General features: G+C 40.3%; 1 protein-coding gene across 3 annotated transcripts in view; it reads left to right on the top strand.

Moving 5' to 3' along the window:
- Positions 1-4,131: 4,131 nt before the first annotated feature.
- mtr (5-methyltetrahydrofolate-homocysteine methyltransferase) overlaps positions 4,132-12,897 on the top strand; it is a 46,020-nt gene continuing 37,254 nt past the window's right edge. For 2 of the 3 annotated variants that reach the window (XR_008893123.1, XM_056576606.1), the window contains exons 1-8: positions 4,132-4,267; positions 5,524-5,735; positions 8,220-8,309; positions 8,537-8,606; positions 10,010-10,102; positions 10,185-10,291; positions 11,414-11,473; positions 12,138-12,232. Coding sequence is in view for 1 of the 3 variants with exons in the window: in XM_056576606.1 (XP_056432581.1) it covers positions 4,231-4,267; positions 5,524-5,735; positions 8,220-8,309; positions 8,537-8,606; positions 10,010-10,102; positions 10,185-10,291; positions 11,414-11,473; positions 12,138-12,232 (764 nt within the window). In the remaining 2 variants the exon portion in view is untranslated. Of the gene's footprint in view, positions 4,268-5,523; positions 5,736-5,864; positions 5,880-8,219; positions 8,310-8,536; positions 8,607-10,009; positions 10,103-10,184; positions 10,292-11,413; positions 11,474-12,137; positions 12,233-12,897 lie in introns of those variants that run through there. The other variant, XM_056576607.1, reaches the window with a different exon arrangement.

Below are 12,897 nucleotides of genomic sequence, written 5' to 3'. Positions count from 1 at the left end.
GCGCACGCCATTGCGATACATCCACTGTAAACAGAGCGCATGGTACCGTGGCAAAAAGCTGCTTAGTGCCACACCCCCACCCTCCCCCTTGAGCCGCCTCTCTCCTCCTCATTTGCATTTGTTTGCTGACAGCCTGCTGCTGTGGAATTGCGGACAGGTGTCATCAAAATTGGCCCGTGTGATAAGCAACGCCTTTAGGGTGGGAACAGTGCGGTTCATCTTGTCGGTTCAAGTATTGTTCATGATGGAATAAAGATCAGTTCAACGGGAACATTAGTGCCAGGCAGCACACGGCAAATTCTACACTTATTTTTGTCTTGTAATCTCCCTGCTTCTGAAATGAGCGAACATCTTCGGCCAGCTCTGCCTTTCGTTTACAGTAGACGGTGACAGCGTTTTTGGGGCTTGAAAACGCAAAAATCTGAAACCACCCTCCAGAGTGGAAAACTTGAATACGCTCCGCCGTAGTGTTTCCGTCTACACTGCCAAGATGCAAAACTCTGCTCAGATCTGCTCACGTCGCGTACGCGTTTAAGTCACATTCAGCGCCAGTACTATGGAGTCAGTTTCCTGCCATAATTCAAACCTGAAAAAAAAAGTTTCAAAGGCTTGTAAGTCTGGGTTTGAAAACTCAACACCTTGTAATAAAGGTTTTGCAACACTGAAAAAAGAGATTATAACCTGAAAAAAAATAAAACTAAAATTCAAACATCTGTAAACATGATTTTGTGTTCTATTTTATCTTCTTCATCATTTTCAGCAACACATTTTCAAAGTTCAAACAATTTCACCAGCGCATTTGCAGAGTTTCAAATCTGGCACTGTTCTAACGGTGTATTTCATTGTTGCCCGGTTTTGAAACCTTGTAAATGGGATTCTGCAAACAGGTGTTCATACATTGAGAAATACGTTTTGAAAGGTTGAATATTTAGTTTTAAAAACTTGTAAAGGTGTACGTTTACGACATTGCAACGTATTTTTTCAGAACTGACTTTTCAGAGATTTGAGCGCAAGCTTTGAGTCACGTGAATATTGGCAGTGTTCTGACGCCACTCGTTTTGAAACTCCTGACCATAGATATATATAGAACACTAGATACGCCACGCCCCTCTCAGCCGCGGCACACGGAGCCGCCATCTTGTGTGGGTCTTGAGTAGGTATTCTCAGACTGTCAGAACAGCCATAGATATATATGTTCACAGCTCATTTCTCAAAAAAAAACAATGCCAGTTCATTGTGCTGCTTTCAAGTGTGTACACCGTCGTACAGTACAAACCAGATCAGAGGAAATCACTTTATAATTATATATAGTTATATATAACTATATATGAGAGTTATAAGCTAAATGGATAAGATATTTACTTTTTGAGAAATAAAATGTTCATCTTAGTCCAGCAGAAACATTTCTGATAGTAGATATAATCAGTGGCAAGTTAAATGTCATGTGTTAAAAAGTGTGTTTCTTGTATAACATAGAGGGGAAAAAAATCTTACTACCACTTAAAATCAAACATGGAATATCAACTATGATGTTTTTAGTGTCATCCACTGAGCCATCACCGCTCAAATTTGCTACATCTTTGTATGAATTTTCCATATGGTGTAATGCACTAGACAGCGGGTTGACCCATTCAAGATGGCCGCCGCGGTGGCCGTCAGCCGACCGGAGCTCAACATTGCCGTGACGTATCTAGTGTTCTATATATATCTATGCTCCTGACAGTCGAATCTGAAAACGTTTCTGGGGGCCGGACCATTTAGCTCTCAACCTATTGGTTGCTCTCGGCTGACGTACATTCCAATCACATGTGCCGTTCACCGGGCTGTGCGTGATTGACAGTGCTCTGCCGATGACACAAATAACAAGCGACTTTCGCGGTTGATTTTGATTTCCATTTTCTGGAACCATGGCTGTTTCCCAAAGTGAAGGCTGCAGCCTTGCTAGGACGCGTCCTTGCTAGTCGCGTCCTATGGAGATTCGTGTCATCGGCAGAGCACTGTCAATCACGAACAGCCCGGTGAACGGCACATGTGATTGGAATGTACGTCAGCCGAGAGCAACCAATAGGTTTAGAGCTAAATGGTCCCGCCCCCAGGAACGTTTTCAGATTCGACTGTCAGGAGTTTCAAAACGAGTGGCGTCAGAACACTGCCAATATTCACGTGACTCAAAGCTTGCGCCTGTGTGGTCAAATCTCTGAAAAGTCGGTGCTGAAAAGTCAGTTCTGAAAAAATACGTTGTAATGTCGTTAACGTACACCTTTACAAGTTTTTAAAACTAAATATTCAACCTTTCAAAACGTATTTCTCAATGTATGAACACCTGTTTGCAGAATCCCATTTACAAGGTTTCAAAACCGGGCAACAATGAAATACACTGTTAGAACAGTGCCAGATTTGAAACTCTGCAAATGCGCTGGTGAAATTGTTTGAACTTTGAAAATGTGTTGCTGAAAATGATGAAGAAGATAAAATAGAACACAAAATCATGTTTACATATGTTTGAATTTTAGTTTTATTTTTTTTCAGGTTATAATCTCTTTTTTCAGTGTTGCAAAACCTTTATTACAAGGTGTTGAGTTTTCAAACCCAGACTTACAAGCCTTTGAAACTTTTTTTTTCAGGTTTGAAATATGGCAGGAAACTGACTCCATACAGTACAGGGATATAAAGAAACATGTTTATTGATATGTATTATTTCCATGCGTCGGACCGTCAAGCTGCTCTGGCAGTTCTAATAAACATACAGGAGTCTTTCCACGAAATGTACAGGATATGTACAGATAGTATGACTGAACAGAGAAGGATCTGTAATTATGTTTTGGTTTTCGCGGCGCAGATAAGAGAAGAAAGATTCTACGCATGCTCTCAGACATGGCGTGTTGTGTGAGTGTATCACAGCACCACCTAGCTGGTGACGCAAAAGTGTGTGGACTCGATTGGGTATGCATGTCAGGTGGTTAGGTGGTGCTGTGATACTCCATCACACAACACCACAGTGTCTGAGCGTATGCGTAGAATCTTCCTTCTTCTCTTATCTGCGCCGAAAAAACCAAAACATAATTACAGATCCTTCTCTCTTCAGTAATACAATAATCTAGGTGTGACAGTACCAGGGTCTGTAGGACCTGTTTGGTCAGATGAGGTGTTAAAAAAATAAGAGCATCTCTTGACTACAGATATGTTCCTCACCAAATTTTGCACCAGTAAATCTATATGTCTTGATCAAGATCATTTACAGTCCAAGGTTATCCCCAGAAGCTTTGTTTCCTGTACTTGCTCAACAGCAACATTGTTCAGTACCAGATTCAGCTGGGGTTTAGAGCCTAATGAGTGTTTTGTTCCAAATACAATGCTCCTGGTTTTATAAATGTTCAGGACAAGTTTGTTATCAGGGATCCATTTGAATACCATCTGCAACTCTTTGTTGAGGGCTGAAGGGTTTTCCACAACTTTTTGTGCAGACATATAGAGTGTGTAATCATCTGCATACACAGGCTTTTTTTTCTTCTTACAAACAAGTGGGAGTTCATTTGTAAAAATTTAGAAGAGCAGTGGTCCTAGTGTAGAGCCCGGTAGAATCCCACACTGTAGCCTGTATGTCTTGCATTTGAGGTGCTTCCGTTAAAGAAAACCTTCTGTGTGCTATTGGTTAGGTAACTTTCGATCCATGCTATGGCAGATGGAGTAAAGCCATAACACTTAAGTTTCTTCAATAGTAAGCTATGATCAATGACATCAAAGGCAGCACTAAAGTCTAATAGTTCTGCTCCTACAATATTCTGTTGATCAATGTCTTTTAACACTCCGTTGTGATTGGTTACCCTCCGGAAGAGCATGTGGCAGCATTACCATACATGGAAAATCCGGATTGTTCTACGTAGATAAATCCCGGAATTTGAACAAGTGAATCGCGACCGGTAGCGCTCTGCACAGCCACCCCAGACGGTCAGCAGGGAACACGTCTAAATCCATGTACGTCATTATTTGACACTTTAGTATGGTTAAATATGACTATAAATCATTATAACAACGTTTATAGGCCATAAAAGTCGAAAAAGCATAAAAGGTGCTCGTTAACATTCCGAGTTGGACTTGAACGCGTCAATTAAAAAACACCGCGCATGCGCCCTCGCCTCACTTATTCCTCCGCTGCAATGTGCATGTACTGACGAAATCAATCGGAAATATTTTTACTTTGTGGTAAAGGATCAGTGACATTGTGCTACCATGACTCCAACGATTCCCGATCTCTCAGCAGAAACCGGTAAAGAACCATAAACGATGCATGACTACTGTAAGAGGACTGAACTATCAAACCACAGTCCCTAGGCTGTGGGCTCAGAAAGTTTGGGCTCCACTGCCATGTGCAACATTATGTACTCATACTTTTTACCGTATATATTTACTTATACTCTACTTACAGATGAGGGGGAAAGCCTTGAGAGTGGCCGAGCGTCCTAGTTTATGTGTTCATGTGTTCATGTTAATGAACGGAATATGATCATAAATATCACTATTCATAAGTGTCATGAGCCTCCTGGATCTGAACATCTGGGCACGTGACGTCAGACATGCAAGACGGTCACAACACATGTTTTCGAGGACCCTTGATTGTCAGTATACATTTTAAAATATATATATTTGGATGAAGGGACTGTGTTGTGACTTCCACATGATGACACATCTTCTAATGAGTAGGTCAGTCGGTGAACAACCCTGTTTTAGTCTCCGCAACAGCAACAGCTTTGTCAGACTACATATCAACATCATATAACATCAATCAAGATGTCTGAGTACTTTATTTAGGTAATCGTTTATTGTTTGCCTGTACGAGTACTATTTTACCTGAGAACACCTTTGTCCCCCTGTTGTTTAAAGGGATGATTCATTTTTTTTTACCTCAAGATTATTCAGTAAAATCCTTCAATGTTGATGTGTTGGACACAAGACCTATGAATGAAAGGTTCTTATGGGCAGTTCAACATGGGAGGATTTAATAAGCACACATGTTGCAGGAGTAGAATGAACTTTTGTATTAATGCCTGACCCTTTTAAAGCTAGGGAAGACGATTTGGAGAAACCAGTCAGAGCAAGATAGAATCTGAAACTAGTCCACCTCCCTTCAGCCTCCCTTTATCCTCCCTGACTTACCTACCTTTAAAGATGCTTCAAACGAAATGTTTAAATTGCCAAACAACAATATAATGCAAGTAGTCCTATTAACCCTAGTAGATGGAGTAAGGTGAATTAAATGTGTTTAATTACTCCATACAAGTATTCAAATCAAACCACTTGTTCATGACTCAATAAAAAAAAATATTTTTATGTTTCATAAACATTGCAGTGTTTTATGATTTTGCCACTATACGTATGCTCAAAAGCAATTTTAACAAAAAATATACTGTGAATACTGCGATAATTTGGCAGTCAATGTCAACGTTTATCCACTTCTTGTTTAAAATGTGGGTCGAGGGAAATGCTGAAAAAGGAATCTTCTCATACAAATATCTTTCTTAACAGAATGTAGATGCCCACTGGAAATGGAACTCCAAATGGTGCTGCAGGAAAGGATAATGATCCTGGATGGCGGCATGGGAACAATGATTCAACAGCTGAACCTGAAGGAAGAAGATTTCCGGGGGATGGAATTCAAAGACCATCCTTGCTCTCTGAAAGGAAACAACGATATGCTAAGCATCACAAAGCCAGATGCTATCTACCAAATACACAAGGTACACACATAGCCTGAGTTATCTGCGAAATACACAAGGTACACAGCCTGAGTTATCTACCAAATACACCGGGTACACAGCCTGAGCTATCTACCAAATACCCAAGGTACACACACAGCCTGAGCTATCTACCAAATACACAAGGTACACACACCGCCAAATGCACATACAATTTACCTCATAATAGAGCTATAAGATAAACCTATCTAATAATTGGGATATCTCTTGAAAACAGGAGTGTCATTTCTATCGTTGAACCGTGTGGAATACCGGAAAAGGGGAATATTGAGTAAGGCAGCAGCAGCTTGAAGAGATGTATTCAGATGTAATTAGTAGTCGTATGAGTATTAGTAGTAGTAAAATAGAAGTGCCCTCATTCTTTATCAGTCATGATAAGCAAAATAGAAGCAAACTCAGCTTCCAGTAATACCTTAATTAAAGTCTGCATTGAGGTTTGGAGTTTATCTGAAATAGTGTTCTCTGGGTGTAGATTTTCAAATAAGAACCTCCAAATGAAGCAATTTGGATGGTACTGCAAACACGAGTGTCTGCTTACCTTTTGTCAGATCAAAAGTTTCACACTTGGGTTACATTGAGAAGTACTGAACTGTTACATGTATATGCATTCATATAAATTAGGTTGTGGGACGTTCTCCTATATTTGCAAATCAAATCCCGAAAGACCATCTTGTAAGTCTAATTTCTCGTTAACCTTGTGAAATAACCATCCCACAAGCTCAATCCTGTCACAACTTGCCAAGGTATGCATTTGTGTCTGAACCACCAGAGATTTGGACCAATCAGCCTCCTATTAAGACTTAGGGCTGATAATGGTTCCACATTCACGAAACGCAATGACCACTCAGTCGCCTCAACGTAGTCGTGAACTTTTATGGTTCTGCGTGGTAAAGAGAGAACAAATAGTTGGTCTTTGTCTGTGAAGGCTATTACTTACTTTACAATTGGTCTACTATTAGAATTTTGATTATGGTATTGATTCTAGCAACTTGAAAGCTGAATACGACATCAAACAATGTGCAACAAAAACAGAAGATTGGCTGCTAGTTGGTCATTGTTGTCCTTTCTGGTCATTACATTCAAAGTCTATGATGACCGAATACGAAACGTCCCCACTTTTACAGATTACTAGTGAGTAAAAGAAAAGTTTACGGCTATGAAGGCAAAAGTTACATGTTTTTCCTCTTCAATATAGACACTAGCCTTTTCCATCATATACAGTAGGCTATAATATCCTATATTTTTAAATAGTATATACAATAGTTAGGCTGTGCACACCGTTTAAGGAATAACCTAACCTGGTAGTCCAATCAAATACCACAAAACAACATGAATACGTGCAAAAAGTTATGTAGAAATACTTTCTGATGTCTTTTGAATGTCCAACATATAATGAAGCTTAGCAGTACTCTAGATAATATAGGCTGTTAGGGTTGAGTCAGGAACATCTGTTCACTACAATTTTTTCATGGGCATCAGCGGGCGCAGACCAAAACCCCTGCAGCTCCCGTCTTTAGTGACATGTGCCAGATCGCTGGGATGAGCAGCGTGAATATCCATTGAATATCCAAATCTAAAAAAAGGACTTTCAAATGACATTAAGTGCTATTGCGATGTGTGGGTGTTCTACGACACCAGCACATTAGCTCTCCATTGCTTTACATTTCACTTTAATTCGTTCATGTCGAGATGCTCCTGGCGGGCGTTCAGTATAGTAAAACCTGCAGAATGTGGGGGAGATCCACCTACTCCACCTTTTGCGACTGCAAAAGCTTTATTTGAAGTATGTGCAGTATATCCTGCTTCAAACGTTGTCAAAAAAACATATCGCTATTAGATAAAATGTATTAATAAGATGTTAAAAAAGGACTACAAAGCGTTTTCAATAAATGTTTCGGTTTTTTAGCCGGAAGTAGGGAACTCCTGGTGTGTTTCATACAATTTCTCTGTTTTAGAAATTTTTATAATCTAGTCAGAAATGTCTATAAAAAACGTGTTTTGGGTTTTAGTGACAGTAAAGGGCTGATTATGGTCCCACGTTCACGCAACGCAAGGGGGTTACGGACCCCTTATGTCCTTGCGGACCCTCCTTGCGTCCACCGCAAGGGCCTGACGTGCGCCTCCCAAAAATGTTAACCTTCTGTCGAGGCGATGCAGCAGCAAGGGCTGTGATTGGTCGGCTTACTAGAACCCGACGCAGAACCATAAAGGTTCACGACTGCGTCGAAGCGTCTGCGTGTTCATTGCGTTGGGTGAACGTGGGCCCATAATCAGCCCTTAAGTGTTTGGCCTATTCGTTATAGGGTCAACATTTCCGTAGCGTTGAAGAATGGTTCAGTCTTTCTTTTATACATGAATACATTGTTTAGGATACGTTAGGCTAATGAAAAAGGGGATATAATAGTCAAGATGAAATTGCATACGCAGGCAAAACTTTTTCTTCTCACCTTTGCATTTTCTCTGCAGGAGTATCTTCTAGCCGGTGCAGACATCATAGAGACCAACACATTCAGCAGCACCAGCATCGCCCAGGCAGACTACCAACTCAGTCATTTGGTCAGTATTCCATATTCACACACATCTTGAGGCTGTGTTGATTGTTTCTATATTGTGTCTTATTTGTAAATGGATTCACAGCCACCACAGATCACTTGGCCAGCCCCACCATCGTCTCTTTTAACTATAATCTCTGTGCATCACAGACGACATGGTGTTAACTTTTTGCAGCTGGTCAAATGAATATTGTTATGTTCAAATGTTAATTTAATCGTTCTGTTTTTCAGGCATACCGCCTCAACAAGTCATCTGCAGAACTTGCAAAACGAGCAGCCAGTGATGTCACCAAGCAAACAGGTAGCTACTAGGACTGGTTCAGGATTATAAAAGAGCTAGCCTTGTGAAGCCAGTCTGGATCCGCTCCACTCAACCTCCACCCATAATGAACCACTTAACTTAGCAGGTTTTTCTTTAATGAAAATAGCAGCGCTATAACTTTGCTGATGTTTACTTTGAAAATATGACACAAGGGCAAACTTCCCTTTTTCTAGTTACAATGTTTAGTTGTTTTTGTCATCAAAGTTGTGTTTGGTCCCATAAAACTATCATAAACGGGTTATCTAATAGGCTTTGTGCCACAGAGTGTTTACACACAGGTTTGACATACAGTAGGTCAATCGTTTTGATCCAATCCTTCTGTATCACATCTTGTGGCTGTATGGTAGGTTGGTGTCTTTCAATTCAAACAATAATTGATACCAATCGATTTCCTTCTATTCCTTCCCGCTGATGTAATAGGCTGAGTCTATTTTCCCTCATGGCTACGGAGCCAAGCGGTTCATCATTTACCTCCCTTACGGCAGGGGAATCTATTGATGGCTTAAGAAAGCGCAAACTACACCCCAAATGGAGGAGCCGGGGGAATCCAGTTCCACCTCATCAAGTCTGTCAAGACTACGTTTACTAGCTGACTTTCAAATTTATATTCCACATAATTTAGTGAATTATGTGGAATATAAATAAACTTATTTGAATTGATCCTATCAGACAAATGCAACATTTCCTTTTCATTGCACACTTAATGAGTTAAGTGTGGAATGGTAGTGATGGTGGAAACCTTTCGTCTGAATCCTGCAGCTACTGTCCATAGTCCCACTGTAAAGTCAGCGAACATCAGACCGCCTAGAGGCAGGTACTGGTTCTCCTCAGCCAAGTCCTCTCTGGTATATAACATGATAATGACAAAGTTGGTGTGGCGTAGGCTTAAATATGATATGACCTTTAGCTTAAATGTAATTTTAATTGCAAACATGAACCATGACAAAAAGAAAATGGCAGTACCAAACATCGTTTTTTGGCATCTCTAGCACGTTGCGTTTCATATGGCCCTTTATAACTGATTAAAGTGCAGTATCAAAAACTGATACTGTTTTGTACATATAGCAGCACAATCTTCTTTAATTGCTGGCCTTTTAAAACTACTGAACCAATTCCACACACCTGTAAATTAAGGCTTACAAAAAAAATCTAAGTAATTTAATACTAACGGTAAATCCTCTCAGGGGCGAATCGAGATCGCGATTTTATAACGATTTGTCGTGCAGGCCTAGTGTGGCGGGATGAAGCGATGCCAAGATGTTTGACCAAGATAAAGAGATACAGAATAACATAAAATGCCTATATCTGACACCAGAGGAAGAGATTGGCGGTTCCTTGTGACATGTTTTGATTGGTTGTACTTGCTTTCGTTATGTCCTCAGGAAGAAAGCGTTATGTGGCCGGAGCCGTCGGTCCAACCAATAAAACCCTCTCTGTGTCGCCGTCGGTAGAAAGACCTGACCTCAGAAATACTAGTGAGCCATTCAAAATAAATAAATAATACATGCAGTCTTCTATCCTAGTAAAGTGTGTAAGATCCAGTGCTTATCTCCCCAGCTTTCGATGAACTGGCAGAATCCTACTCGGAGCAGGTCAGGGGTCTGTTGGATGGAGGGGTTGACATCCTGCTGGTGGAAACCATCTTCGACACAGCTAATGCCAAGGTGTGCTCCCCTGTCTACGGCCTTCTCTTCTCTTTGATATGTTGCTCTGTTTCCAGATTTAACACTGAGGACATAACCAAATATAATGCTATGGATTGTTATGTGCTTTGATAGACAGATCTTTGTTTAAAGGTAGAATATGTTGACTGAAATAAATCTTAAAATACCCAGGATATGTCATCAGAGAATAAGCAAACATGGCAAGTCAAAATACTGGCTTCACCGTAAATAATGCTATCGACAGTATGTCCTCCTTTGAAATCTCTGTTCTCAGTCAGAACAAATCAATATTCTCAGATTACACAGTTTGATTTGAGTCATGTGTTGACTACATACAGACATTGATACAACTAATACTACTGCTTCAATATATAGCACTGAATCATAGCGGAAGTTCAACATGGAAATGTTCCGAACTTTTCTTGAGGAAATACTCTCAAACTCTTAAAATAGTCTTGAATACCCCTGCCTTAGACTGAGCCTTTATATCTACCAAGGGAGCGTGTGCCCTTCCACCTACCCTGCTGCCCCGCATGTTTCTACAGTAGCCCAGAACAGACAAACAGCTCTTCTTGTGAGCTATGAGCTTTAGTTTTACAGACTATTTAACTAAACACATTTATAAATCAAACATAAATTGGAAGGGAGCGGTGAGGAGGGGTATTCAGTTTTTTGCAATCTGCAACATCAACGCTAGATACACTAAATCCTTCATACTGCACCTTAAACCTTTTCTTGAGGTACTTCATTCATGATTTAAATGTATGCTTCTGTTCATTGTCATGCTGGAATACCCAACCTCGCTTCATATTCAACGTCTGGACCTTCCAACATCAACCTATAGAATTACTTGATGTTGGTGGAACCCATTTTCCCTTCCACCTTGGCGAGATTTGGCAAAACAATGGGACTGGATACTGATTGATGAGGTTTAAATGCTTGTACCATATGGAGCTTATGTTTAGCTGTGTTAACAAATGGAGCTCAGGCAAAAACTAAGACAAGTTCGGCAGCCTTCACAGCCTTCAGTAAGCCATTCAGTTTGAAATACTAGCCTGTCTTGAGAAAAAAACGATCTTGTGCGTTGACATTAAGATATTCATGTTTTCCTTCTCTTCCCAGGCGGCTTTGTTTGCCATCGACCTACTCTGTGGAAAGAGCTACGCACCAACACCACTTTTTGTACGTTTGAATCAAATGTTTTATTATAAATTCAGTCATCTGGACCAGGGTTCTCAACCGCCGGGCTGCGGGCCAGTACCGTGCCGCAGAGCATGGGCCATCAGGACGTAGAGATTTAGAAATGAAGACGAGACAAAACAAAAAACCATACACGCCCAGTTCTCCCCAAACTCAAAGAGTTTAAGATATTGATATTGACAGAGCTGTGATGTTCACTAAATTAGTCATCATTCTCAAACATGTCCCTCTCTCCTTTTCTGTATTCTGAAGCAACTTGGACCCCTGTTCATTGAATTAATCCTGAAGCATTGTTCGACCATGTTTACTAAAGATCAGTTTTAGAAGATATTGATATCGATAGAGCTGTGATGTTCATGTGGTTTCGCGGTGTTGTCATGTGTATTTTGAAAGGAGGGGTCTCTGGGGGGGGGGGTTGGGTCATGATAAAATATTTTGACAATGAAATTTGTATTTTACTCTGTGGAAAAAAATGGAAAGATTGATTATTTAGAAATAATTTAAATGAATTGTGTTGTCTGACTGTGGACCCCAAAAGACCCTCTTAAAATAATAACTGAATTATCGTTTAGAATAATATGGAATAGTATGTTGTGATATATGTATATCGTCCAGCCCTAATGTATCTATATATTATTAACTCTAGATTTCAGGGACGGTTGTGGACAGGAGTGGGCGGACATTGTCGGGTCAGACGGGTGAGGCCTTTGTGGTCAGCGTGTCACACACCAAACCACTCTGGTGAGTTCCTTTGGACTGGGTGTTGTTAACGTGTGAAATGTTAACTTCTTAATTTCCAGACAAGCTTTGTTAGCTTGACTTTCTGACTGGTGTCAATTTGTCTGCTAGTGAAAATATACTCCTTTTTGATATTTATTCGCTTTCTCAATGACTTCTGCAGGGGAGGTTGACTGAGCAAAGCTATAACAATATGATTGTTATTTACACAATTTTTTTATTTTTTTTACAAGGTCTCAGGCTAAGGTGCTGTAATTGAAAAGCTATTATTTGAGTGCAATTATTTTACAATCAGCAAGCTATCTGTAGGGTGAGTGAAATGGGAGTGGTCTTACTTAGTACACCCCCAGCTCCTGTCTGACCTATCAAGGCCTCTTCTCCCTGATTGGCCAGAGGAATCCATCTTGCCTGTAAACCACAGGAAAGGCAACTGTAGCTTTTTTTGGGGATATTTAGTATTTAACCTACAGCCCCTTTCAGGCTCTTGTATGTTTGCCTTTTCAATATTGTCGTTGGGCGATAATGACAAGTTAATAGGATTAATAAATTATAAATAATTGTATTGAAGACCGAATATTGTGGAGTTCAAAATCTCAGAATTCAAAGACAATGCTTGTCAGCATATGTAAAATGGAAGGAAGCAGCGCTCATTTGAGTCTAACTTAACC

This window comes from Gadus chalcogrammus, chromosome 18 (genome assembly GCF_026213295.1).
Source record: "Gadus chalcogrammus isolate NIFS_2021 chromosome 18, NIFS_Gcha_1.0, whole genome shotgun sequence".
NCBI lineage: Eukaryota > Metazoa > Chordata > Actinopteri > Gadiformes > Gadidae > Gadus > Gadus chalcogrammus.
The sequence above is the reverse complement of the archived record's forward strand: the minus strand, read 5'-3'. Positions and strand labels throughout refer to the sequence as shown.